The sequence below is a fragment of the Ranitomeya variabilis genome, chromosome 4 (genome assembly GCF_051348905.1).
Source record: "Ranitomeya variabilis isolate aRanVar5 chromosome 4, aRanVar5.hap1, whole genome shotgun sequence".
Classification (NCBI taxonomy): domain Eukaryota; kingdom Metazoa; phylum Chordata; class Amphibia; order Anura; family Dendrobatidae; genus Ranitomeya; species Ranitomeya variabilis.
In genome coordinates, this window is record NC_135235.1 from 80,912,100 (window position 1) to 80,925,371 (window position 13,272).

Genomic DNA, 13,272 nt, shown 5'->3' on the forward strand with positions numbered 1-13,272 from the left:
GACCCTGCCCTTGATGAAACACAGTGGACCAACACCAGCAGCTGACATGGCACCCCACACCATCACTGACTGTGGGTACTTGACACTGGACTTCAGGCATTTTGGCATTTCCTTCTCCCCAGTCTTCCTCCAGACTCTGGCACCTTGATTTCCGAATGACATGCAAAATTTGCTTTCATCAGAAAAAAGTACTTGGGACCACTTAGCAACAGTCCAGTGCTGCTTCTCTGTAGCCCAGGTCAGGCGCTTCTGCCGCTGTTTATGGTTCAAAAGTGGCTTTACCTGGGGAATGCGGCACCTGTAGCCCATTTCCTGCACACGCCTGTGCACGGTGGCTCTGGATGTTTCCACACCAGACTCAGTCCACTGCTTCCTCAGGTTCCCCAAGGTCTGGAATCGGTCCTTCTCCACAATCTTCCTCAGGGTCCGGTCACCTCTTCTCGTTGTACAGCGTTTTCTGCCACATTGTTTCCTTCCAACAGACTTACCATTGAGGTGCCTTGATACAGCACTCTGGGAACAGCCTATTTGTTGAGAAATTTCTTTCTGGGTCTTACCCTCTTGCTTGAGGGTGTCAATGATGGCCTTCTTGACATCTGTCAGGTCGCTAGTCTGTTGTGGATTCTGTTTGCGGGCTCCCTCTGGTGGTTACTGCTGGTACTGGGTGACTTTGGTGGGTTGCGGCCTTTGGTTTCCATCTGTCCATCAGAGGCTGGGTGTTTCCTATTTTACCTGGCCTTTCTGTCATTTCCCTTGCCGGCTATCAATGTGTTCAGATGTGCTCTGTTTGGTTCCTGCCTACCTGCTCCCAGATCTTTCAGGATAAGCTAAGTGCTGATTTTCAGTTGTTTGGTTTTTTTTGTCCAGCTTGCTTAGAATGTCTCTTTGTTAGCTGGTTGCTCTAGTGGACTGAGGTTCTCCCCATGTGCCATGAGTTGGCACATGGGTTCTTGTAATCTCAGGATGGTTTTTTTGATTAGGGTTTTTTGCTGACCGCTCAGTCCCCTTTTGCTTTCTAGTTTTCAGCGGGCCTCTATTTGCTAAAGCTATATACATCATCTCTATGTGTGTGCCTTCCTCTCATTTCACCATCAATACATGTGGGGGGCAACTATATCTTTGGGGTTAATTCCTCTGGAGGCAAGTGAGGTCTTTGTTTTCTCTGCAGTACTAGTTAGCTCTTAGGCTGGTGCGTGGCGTCTAGAACCAACGTAGGCACGCTCCCTGGCTATCTCTAGTTGCGTTTGTCAGGCGTAGGGCAGCGGTCAGCCCAGGTTCCATCACCCTAGAGCTCGTCCGATATTTATTATACTTTGCTAATCCTGTGCTATCCCTAGCCATTGGGGATTCATGACAGTATAGCCGGCCCACAAAGTGTTAATTGTTTGGGCTGAAGCAGGAGAAAAAGAAGTGTTCAAGGGAAATTTTTTTTTTTTTTCCTTCAGAGTTTTGCTGCCTAGCCCTTAATTGCTGTCTAGCTGCTTCTTACCTCCTCTTAACCCTTGAATGGCTCTGATCTTAGCTGTTTATCATGGATGTCCAGTTTGGCTTCCAGCCTGAGTAATCTTGCGGCAAAGGTTCAAAACATACAGGATTTCGTTGTTCACACTCCCATGTCTGAACCTAGAATTCCTATTCCAGAGTTTTTTTCTGGAGATAGATCTACCTTCCTGAATTTCAGGAACAATTGTAAATTGTTTCTCTCTTTGAAATCTTGCTCCTCTGGAGACCCTGCTCAACAGGTCAAGATTGTTATATCGTTCCTACGGGGCGACCCTCAGAATTGGGCATTTGCATTGGCACCAGGGGATCCTGCATTGCTCAGTGTGGATGCGTTTTTTCTGGCATTGGGATTGCTCTATGAGGAACCTAACCTAGAGATTCAGGCTGAAAAGGCTTTATTAGCCCTCTCTCAGGGGCATGATGAAGCGGAAATATATTGTCAGAAATTTCGGAAATGGTCGGTGCTTACTCAGTGGAATGAGTGCGCCCTGGCTGCAAACTTCAGAAATGGTCTTTCTGAGGCCATTAAGGATATTATGGTGGGGTTCCCTGCGCCTACAGGTCTGAATGAGTCTATGGCTATGGCCATTCAGATTGATCGGCGTTTACGGGAGCGCAAACCCGTGCACCAGTTGGTGGTGTCTTCTGAACAGGCACCTGAGACTATGCAATGTGATAGAATTCAGTCCAGAAGTGAACGGCAAAATTATAGGCGGAAAAATGGTTTGTGTTTTTATTGTGGTGATTCAGCTCATGTTATATCAGCATGCTCTAAACGCACAAAAAGGGTTGATAAATCTTTTGCCATTGATACTCTGCAGTCTAAGTTCATTTTGTCTGTGACTCTGATTTTTTCACTGTCTTCCATTTCCGTCGATGCCTATGTGGATTCAGGCGCTGCCCTGAATCTTATGGATTGGTCATTTGCTAAACGCTGCGGTTTTAGTCTAGAGCCTCTGGAAGTTCCTATTCCTCTGAAAGGAATTGATTCTACACCATTGGCTATGAATAAACCGCAGTATTGGACACAAGTGACCATGCGCATGACTCCCGTTCATCAGGAGGTGATTCGCTTCCTTGTACTGTATAATTTACATGATGTACTAGTGCTTGGTCTGCCATGGTTACAAACTCATAATCCTGTCCTGGACTGGAAAACAATGTCTGTGCTAAGCTGGGGATGTCAGGGGGTTCATGATGATGCACCTCCGATTTCTATCGCTTCATCTACTCCTTCGGAGATCCCTGCGTTTTTGTCGGATTATAGGGATGTTTTTGAGGAGCCTAAGCTCAATTCGCTCCCTCCCCATAGAGAGTGTGACTGTGCTATAGAATTGATTCCTGGCAGTAAGTTCCCTAAGGGTCGTTTATTTAATCTGTCACTGCCAGAGCATACTGCTATGCGGAATTATATTAAGGAGTCCTTGGAAAAGGGACATATTCGTCCATCTTCGTCCCCTCTGGGAGCAGGTTTTTTTTTCGTGGCAAAAAAAGATGGTTCCCTGAGGCCTTGTATAGATTATCGCCTTCTGAATAAGATTACAGTCAAATACCAGTATCCATTGCCATTATTTACTGATTTGTTTGCTCGCATTAAGGGGGCTAGGTGGTTCACTAAAATAGATCTTCGTGGTGCGTATAATCTGGTGCGGATAAAACAGGGTGATGAGTGGAAAACCGCATTTAATACGCCTGAGGGCCATTTTGAGTATTTGGTAATGCCTTTTGGACTCTCCAATGCTCCGTCAGTCTTTCAGTCCTTTATGCACAATATTTTCCGTGAATATCTGGATAAGTTTATGATTGTGTATTTGGATGATATTTTGGTGTTTTCTGATGACTGGGAGTCTCATGTTCTACAGGTCAGGAAGGTGTTTCAGGTTTTGCGGGCCAATTCTCTGTTTGTGAAGGGCTCAAAGTGTCTCTTCGGAGTCCAGAAGATTTCTTTTTTGGGGTACATTTTTTCTCCTTCTACTGTTGAGATGGATCCCGTTAAGGTTCAGGCTATTTGTGACTGGACACAACCTACATCTGTTAAGAGCCTTCAGAAGTTCTTGGGGTTTGCTAATTTTTATCGTCGGTTTATTGCTAATTTTTCCAGTATTGTTAAACCTTTGACTGATTTGACTAAAAAGGGTGCTGATGTTGCTGATTGGTCTCCTGCGGCCGTGGAGGCCTTTCGGGAACTTAAGCGCCGGTTTTCTTCTGCTCCTGTGTTGTGTCAACCAGATGTTTCACTTCCTTTCCAGGTGGAGGTTGATGCTTCTGAGATTGGAGCGGGGGCGGTTTTGTCACAGAGAAGTTCTAATGGCTCGGTGATGAAGCCATGTGCTTTCTTCTCTAGAAAATTCTCGCCCGCCGAGCGCAATTATGATGTGGGTAATCGGGAGCTTTTGGCCATGAAGTGGGCATTTGAGGAGTGGCGTCATTGGCTTGAGGGTGCTAAACATCGCGTGGTGGTCTTGACTGATCACAAGAATCTCATTTACCTTGAGTCTGCCAGGCGTTTGAATCCTAGACAGGCTCGTTGGTCGTTATTTTTTTTCTCGTTTCAATTTCGTGGTTTCATACCTGCCAGGTTCAAAGAATGTGAAGGCAGATGCTCTTTCCAGGAGTTTTGTGCCTGACTCTCCTGGAGACACTGGGCCTGCTGGTATCCTTAGGGATGGGGTAATATTGTCCGCCGTATCCCCAGACTTGCGACGCGCATTGCAGGAGTTTCAGGTGGATAAACCGGATCGATGTCCACCAGAAAGACTGTTTGTTCCGGATGATTGGACCAGTAGAGTCATCTCCGAGGTCCATTCTTCTGTGTTGGCTGGTCATCCTGGAATATTTGGTACAAGAGACTTGGTGGCCAGGTCTTTTTGGTGGCCTTCCTTGTCTAGGGATGTGCGTACCTTTGTGCAGTCTTGTGAAGTGTGTGCTCGAGCTAAGCCTTGCTGTTCACGGGCTAGTGGGTTGTTGTTATCCTTGCCCATCCCGAAGAGGCCTTGGACGCACATTTCCATGGATTTTATTTCTGATCTCCCGGTTTCACAGAAAATGTCCGTTATCTGGGTTGTGTGTGACCGCTTTTCTAAGATGGTTCATTTGGTGCCCTTGCCTAAGTTGCCCTCCTCCTCTGAGTTGGTTCCTTTGTTTTTTCAGAACGTGGTTCGTTTGCATGGGATTCCGGAGAATATCGTTTCTGACAGGGGATCCCAGTTTGTGTCTAGATTTTGGCGGACGTTTTGTGCCAAGATGGGCATTGATTTGTCTTTCTCGTCTGCATTCCATCCTCAGACGAATGGCCAGACGGAACGAACTAATCAGACCTTGGAAACTTATTTGAGGTGTTTTGTTTCTGCTGATCAGGATGACTGGGTTGCTTTTTTGCCACTGGCCGAATTTGCTCTTAATAATCGGGCTAGTTCGGCCACGTTGGTCTCTCCTTTTTTTTTGTAATTCGGGGTTTCATCCTCGTTTTTCCTCTGGTCAGGTGGAGTCTTCGGATTGTCCTGGAGTGGACGTGGTGGTGGACAGGCTACATCAGATTTGGAATCAGGTGGTGGACAATTTGAAGTTATCTCAGGAGAAGACTCAGCAGTTTGCTAATCGCCGTCGCCGCGTGGGTCCCCGACTTCTTGTTGGGGACTTGGTGTGGTTGTCTTCTCGTTTTGTCCCTATGAAGGTCTCTTCTCCTAAGTTCAAGCCTCGGTTCATCGGTCCTTATAGGATCTCGGAGATTCTTAACCCTGTATCTTTCCGTTTGGATCTCCCAGCATCGTTCGCTATTCATAATGTGTTCCATCGGTCGTTGTTGCGGAGGTATGAGGTGCCTGTTGTTCCTTCGGTCGAGCCTCCTGCTCCGGTGCTGGTGGAGGGAGAATTGGAGTATGTTGTTGAAAAGATCTTGGATTCTCGTGTTTCCAGACGCAAACTCCAGTATTTGGTTAAGTGGAAGGGTTATGGTCAGGAGGACAATTCCTGGGTGGTCGCCTCCGATGTTCATGCGACTGATTTGGTCCGCGCCTTCCATAGAGCTCACCCTGATCGCCCTGGGGGTTCTCGTGAGGGTTCGGTGACCCCTCCTCAAGGGGGGGGTACTGTTGTGGATTCTGTTTGCGGGCTCCCTCTGGTGGTTACTGCTGGTACTGGGTGACTTTGGTGGGTTGCGGCCTTTGGTTTCCATCTGTCCATCAGAGGCTGGGTGTTTCCTATTTTACCTGGCCTTTCTGTCATTTCCCTTGCCGGCTATCAATGTGTTCAGATGTGCTCTGTTTGGTTCCTGCCTACCTGCTCCCAGATCTTTCAGGATAAGCTAAGTGCTGATTTTCAGTTGTTTGTTTTTTTTTGTCCAGCTTGCTTAGAATGTCTCTTTGTTAGCTGGTTGCTCTAGTGGACTGAGGTTCTCCCCATGTGCCATGAGTTGGCACATGGGTTCTTGTAATCTCAGGATGGTTTTTTTGATTAGGGTTTTTTGCTGACCGCTCAGTCCCCTTTTGTGTCATTCTGCTTTCTAGTTTTCAGCGGGCCTCTATTTGCTAAAGCTATATACATCATCTCTATGTGTGTGCCTTCCTCTCATTTCACCGTCAATACATGTGGGGGGCAACTATATCTTTGGGGTTAATTCCTCTGGAGGCAAGTGAGGTCTTTGTTTTCTCTGCAGTACTAGTTAGCTCTTAGGCTGGTGCGTGGCGTCTAGAACCAACGTAGGCACGCTCCCTGGCTATCTCTAGTTGCGTTTGTCAGGCGTAGGGCAGCGGTCAGCCCAGGTTCCATCACCCTAGAGCTCGTCCGATATTTATTATACTTTGCTAATCCTGTGCTATCCCTAGCCATTGGGGATTCATGACACTAGTCTTACCCATGATGGGGGTTTTGAGTAATGAACCAGGCAGGGAGTTTTTAAAAGCCTCAGGTATCTTTTGCATGTGTTTAGAGTTAATTAGTTGATTCAGAAGATTAGGGTAATAGGTCGTTTAGAGAACCTTTTCTTGATATGCTAATTTATTGAGACAGGTTTTTTGGGTTATCAGGAGTTGTATGCCAAAATCATCAGTATTAAAACAATAAAAGACCTGACAAATTTCAGTTGGTGGATAATGAATCTATAATATATGAAAGTTTAATTGTAATCATTACATTATGGTAAATAATGAAATTTAACACTATATGCTAATTTTTTGAGAAGGACCTGTACAGCTGAAACCAGAAGTTTACATACGCTGTATAAAGACACATATGCATGTTTTTCTCAATATCTGACACAAAATCAGAATAAACCTTTCCAGTTTTAGGTCAGTTAGGATTATCATAGTTATTACTATTTGCCAAATGCCAGAATAATGAGAGAGAGAGAGAAGGTGAAGATACCTGAAGGTGCCTCGTTCATCTGTACAAGCAATTATGTGCAAGTACAAACAAGATGGGAATGTCCAGCCATCATACCGCTCAGGAAGGAGATGGGTTCTGTGTCCCAGAGATGAACGTGCTTTGGTCCAACATGTGAAGATCAAACCAAGGAGAAAAGCAAAAGACCTTGTGAAGATGACGGTGGAACCTGGTAAGATTGTTTCAATATCCACAGTGAAATTAGTATTGTATTAACATGGGCAAAGGCCACTTTGCCAGGAAGAAGCCATTACTCCAAAAGAAACATAAACAAGTCAGATTAATGTTTGCAAATACACACAGGAGCAAATATCTTTATTTTAGGAGACATGTCCTGTGGTCTGATGAAACTAAAATTGAACGTTTTGGGCATAATGACCATCGTTACGTTTGGAGAAAAAAGGGAGAAGCTTGGAAGCCTAAGAACACCATCCCAACTATGAAACATGGCAGCATCATGTTGTGGGGTTGTTTTGCATCATGAGGGACTGGTGCACTTCACAAAATAGATGGCATCATGAGAAAAGAAGATTATGTGGCAATACTGAAGCAACATCTCAAGACATAAGCCAGGAAGTCAAAGCTTGGGCGGAAATGGGTCTTCCAAATGGACAATGACCTGAAGCATACTGCCAAAATGGTAACGAAGATGCTTGAGGATAACAAAGTCAATGTTTTGGAGTGGCCATCACAAAGACCTGATCTCTATCCTATTTGAAAATTTATGGGCAATACTGAAAAGGCAGGTGCGAGCAAGGCGACCTACACACCTGGATCAGTTACACCAGTTTTGTCAGGAGGAATGGGCCCAAATTCCGACCAACTATTATGGAAGGATATCCCAAACGTTTGACCTAAGTTATTCAGTTTAAGCGCAATGGTATCAAATACTTATGAAATGTATGGAAACTTTTGACTTTGCAATAAGTAATAGAAATGCCTTAAAACATTTTCTCTCATTATTCTGGCATTTGGCAAATATTAATACTTATGGTAATGCTAATTGACCTAAAATGGGAAAGGTTTATTCTGGTTTCATGTCAGATATTTAGAATAACATGCAGATGTGTCTTTTTATATAGTGTATGTAAACTTCTGGTTTCAACTGTATATATTTTTAACTTGGCAATATATTTTTCATATCACAATTTGAAAATTAGAAATCATGCAATTTTCACACTAGCCACTTACCGTATATACACGAGTAAAAGCCGAGATTTTCAGCCCAAAAAAATGGGCTGAAAGTGCTCCTCTCGGCTTATACTCGAGTCATGGAAGGCGGGGGGGGGGTCGGCGGGTGAGGGGGAGCGACGCCTGTCAAATACTCACCTGCTCCTGGCGCGGTCCCCGAATGTCCCACGGTCTCCGGGAGCGGCAGCTTCTTCCCCTGTACAGCAGTCACTGGTACCGCTCATTAAAATTATGAATATGGGGACTCCACTCCCATAAGGGTGGAGCCGCATATTCATTACTGTAATGAGCGGTGCCACGTGACCGCTCACTACAGGAAGAAGCTGCCGCTCCCGGAGACGTGGGACATGCAGGGACAGCGTCAGGAGCGCCGGGAGCAGGTGAGTATTTCATATTCACCTTCCTTCGTTCCACCGCCGCCTCGTCTTCCGCGTCCTCTGCTGTGACTGTTCAGGTCAGAGGGCGCGATGATGTATTGGTGTGCGCGCCGCCCTCTGCCTGAACAGTCACTGCAGAGAGACAGGACGCAGAGGAGCAGCGACGAGAGGCGAGTATGTCATTTTTTTTTTTTTAGTGCAGCAGCATTATTACATGTGGCACAATGCTATATGCAGCGTCTATGGGGCCATAAAGAACTGCATGGAGCATTATATGGGGCATCTATGGGGCCATAACTGCATGGAGCATTATATGGAGCATCTATGGGGCCATAAAGAACTGCATGGAGCATTATATGGGGCATTTATGGGGCCATAACTGCATGTAGCATTATATGGGGCATTTATGGGGCCATAACTGCATGGAGCATTATATGGGGCATCTATGGGGCCATAAAGAACTGCATGGAGCATTATATGGAGCATCTATGGGGACATAACTGCATGGAGCATTATATGGAGCATCTGTGGGGACATAACTGCATGGAGCATTATATGGGGCATCTATGGGGCCATAAAGAACTGCATGGAGCATTATATGGAGCATCTATGGGGCCATAAAGAACTGCATGGAGCATTATATGGGGCATCTATGGGGCCATAATGAACTGCATGGAGCATTATATGGAGCATCTATGGGGCCATAAAGAACTGCATGGAGCATTATATGGGGCATCTATGGGGCCATAAAGAACTGCATGGAGCATTATATGGGGCATCTATGGGGCCATAAAGAACTGCATGGAGCATTATATGGGGCATCTATGGGGCCATAAAGAACTGCATGGAGCATTATATGGAGCATCTATGGGGCCATAAAAAACTGCATGGAGCATTATATGGGGCATTAATGGGGCCATAAAAAACTGCATGGAGCATTATATGGGGCATCTTATGGGGCCATAAAGAACTGCATGGAGCATTATATGGGGCATATTTGTATATGGAGCATCTTATGGGGCCATAATGAAGCATTATATGGGGCTCCTGATTCAATATGGATATTCAAAAACACTTAACCTACTGATGTCTCAATTAATTTGACTTTTATTGGTATCTATTTTTTTTTTTTGACATTTACCGGTAGCTGCTGCATTTTCCACCCTAGGCTTATACTCGAATATAACTCGAACTTATAAAATAAGTTTTCCCAGTTTTTTGTTGCAAAATTAAGGGGGTCAGCTTATACTCGAGTATATACGGTAAATTAAAGGAGTCTCATTATCATCACAGACAGGGTTACAATTGTAGGTAACATCTCTATAGAAAGCTACTGTAATAACACAAAAATTCACTGTGTACTATATGTGATGTCTCAGTTCTCCCTTGTTTTTTTTTAAATGCCTTTAACATAAAACGTTAAGCTGAACAGAATGGTAATTTTCTGTTGACACATTCCCTTTAAAGTAGATTTCAAGACCCATTTTGCAATTGAAGCTAGCCTGTCAATGAGCTGATTGTAGAAGGTCTGGTTTCATCCGTTTTCACCAATGATTGCCGCAGTGGTTACAATATGTTGTATTACATAGGCGGCCATATTGAAATCCGTTGTTTCTTAACACCTTCTTGCATTATCTTCCCAGATTCTTTAAATCTAAATGATAACCTCTGTTGGAAGCTGTTGTACCAAACTTGAGCTTTACATAATTATATCAATGACTGAATTTATTATATTTTGAAAGGTGTTTTCTTTATTTTAGAGGAAAACTTTTTTTATTGCTGGAAAATACACTTTTTTTGTCCAGACTGTATGGTGTTATATTATGGTAACTTTTTATTTATGTTTGCACTTGTTTCTTTTTTGTTTTTGAAGGAGCGAATGTGAAACCCCCTCCCTACATGAGGACCAAACGATCTGTTCCAAACTCAGGTGGGTCCCGTACTATCCTGCTAATTTTCACTGTGTATCATACAAATGGGAAGATTTTGTGACGTTGTATTTTTCTGTTAGCAGCGTCCTAATTTGTTCGTTTTCTGACACTTCAATATATTTATTCATATTCCCTCATCTGCTTTAACACTTTCTAATTTCTACAGCGTGCTGTACTTTTGTGGTCTATTTTCTTTGTAGCACCCCCGCTCTCCATACTTGTAAGGAAGAGAATGTAATACCCCGATGATGCTCCATTGGGGGGTTGGGGGAATTTGTCGACTATCCAACACGCAGCAGTCCTATGTGCAGCCGTTCTCTCTATACAGATGCTACCCTGGATGAAGTCGGCTTTTTTTGACAATACTATCCAACTATTTTAGGTGTATGGGGTGGGAGTCTCCTGACAGATGATGTTAGGGATGATTTTTGATCAAGAATAATTGAAGGTGAATAAGTAGGGACTCCACTCAACACTTGGTAGACCATTGCTTCCTGGGCGAACGACCTTTATAATATTACATCCATATGAATGAGAGCAATATATTAAGCCACACAGATGTACCCTAATGGCCCATAACTGACAATCGGGTCTATATTACGGATCTGTTATAGGACCTTAATAACAGTAGAAGACGGGTAGCACAGGTTGGATATTTGTGAGCTGAATGACCAGATATTAGAGAGTTGTCTACATTTAGGTAATAGGCAGTGATGAGCAAGTGCTTGTTACTCTAGATTGCCAAGGGTGCTCGGTTATTCACCAAGTATCGCGGGTGCTTGAGTGATATGTTCGAGTCCCACGGCTGCATGTTTTGCAGCTGTTAGCAACAAAACATGCAGGGATTGTCGGTGTTTGTCTAACACCCGCAAAACATTCGGCCGTGGGGACTCGATATACAATATGTCATGAAAAAACAGTCTCAAAATCAGTGGGATCCATTGAAGCGTTCCAGAGTTATGACCTCATAAAGTGACAGTGGTCAGAATTGTAAAAATTGACTCAGTCATTAAATACAAAATTGAATCTGTCACTAAGGGGTTACGCAAGACTTCCTATGCATCTGTAATCTAGGTGCAATCTTCCCAGTTCTGCATTTTACTGTGTCTGATCTAGATTGTGATATAGCAAATTGTACCAAACACTTGTACCTAATCTGCAAGTGATTTATGTAGGGCAGACATCACAAGCGTTTCTCTGTCTTTATACACCCTAATATTTTATTTGCTTTTGTTGCTGTCTCTTGGCACTGAGTGCCGCATTAATTTTTGCAAATTACAACAATGAAATATAATATGGACAAGGCAGGAAACAATACCGACAACCAAGCAATACAAACTACAACAAGATTAGATCTGATTCTTTCGGTTTAATTATTGTCCATTGCTGAGTCAAGTTCTAATATCAAAGAATTGCCCAATAAGGTTCCATTATTATTCTGAATATAATTACTGTGACCCTGGGATAAATCATGAAACAATAATACGCGAGAAATGGTTTAGAATATGCATCAGAAGGAAACTGTAAAATGCTTTTTCCTTAATGGATACGGCACAAAAGTTAATCGGGTTTGATTTTATAAAACTACTTTGACTTTGAACCGTCATCTCTGCGGGTCGGCTCTTGGCCTCGGTCCATTGCTTTGAAGTCAGAGGCATCATCCGTGTTGGTGTGTGACAGCAGCGTTTTTCTGTCTAATGTAATAATAGTGTCAATAAGCAGGCATTAAGTGGTATTCCTAGACGTATAAATAGCATTAATAAGGCATGGATTAGACCATTCCACCTTCTTGACTCTTTTGAAGTCTTATATTAATTGCATTCCTAAACAATGTATCATGGGAACATCATGGCTTCCTGTCCTTTAAATGAGATGTTTTTTTTACTAGAAATCTCAGAGGAAGAATATGACATGTATTACAACTATGTATGTTGTCTTGAGGTGTAAATATCTGGTAAATATCACATTACTGTCCATCTGGTTCTATATTTGGTGACATATGGAAAACACAACATCTAAGCTCCAATCAAGTGAGGGATTAGGGTCCATACATTGGAAGACCTTTTGATATTATCACTCCTTTATATTATCCTCCTTTATATGTCACAATTGCTTCTAGTTATTTTAAAGGGTTACTCTTAAAAGATTAAGTTGACACCAAACCTCTGGATAGGAGATACAGTCATATGAAAAAGTTTGGGCACCCCTATTAATCTTAAGCTTAATGTTTTATAAAAATTGTTTTTTTTGCAACAGCTATTTCAGTTTCATATATCTAATAACTGTTGGACACAGTAATGTTTCTGCCTTGAAATGAGGTTTATTGTACTAACAGAAAATGTACAATCTGCATTCAAACAAAATTTGACAGGTGCATAAGTATGGGCACCCTTATCATTTTCTTGTTTTAAATACTCCTACCTACTTTTTACTGACTTACTAAAGCACTTTTTTTGGTTTTGTAACCTCATTGAGCTTTGAATTTCATAGCTAGGTGTATGCAATCATGAGAAAAGCTACTTAAAGTGGCCACTTGCAAGTTGTTCTCCTGTTTGAATCTCCTCTGAAGAGTGGCATCATGGGCTCCTCAAAACAACTGTCAAATGATCTGAAAACAAAGATTATTCAACATAGTTGTTCAGGGGAAGGATACAAAAAGCTGTCTCAGAGATTTAACCTGTCAATTTCCACTGTGAGGAACGTAGTAAGGAAATGGAAGAACACAGGTACAGTTCTTGTTAAGGCCAGAAGTGGCAGGCCAAGAAAAACATCAGAAAGGCAGAGAAGAAGAATGGTGAGATCAGTCAAGGACAATCCTCAGACCATCTCCAGAGAGCTGCAGCATCAACTTGCTGCAGATGGTGTCACTGTTCATCGGTCAACTATACAAC

General features: G+C 43.2%; 1 protein-coding gene across 4 annotated transcripts in view; it reads left to right on the forward strand.

The window, feature by feature from the left end:
* FAM13C (family with sequence similarity 13 member C) overlaps positions 1-13,272 on the forward strand; it is a 451,356-nt gene that overhangs the window by 324,174 nt on the left and 113,910 nt on the right. For all 4 annotated transcript variants that reach the window (XM_077258855.1, XM_077258856.1, XM_077258857.1 and 1 more), the window contains one exon: positions 10,324-10,380. In XM_077258855.1, coding sequence (XP_077114970.1) covers positions 10,324-10,380 — 57 coding nt within the window. The remainder of the gene's footprint in view (positions 1-10,323; positions 10,381-13,272) is intronic.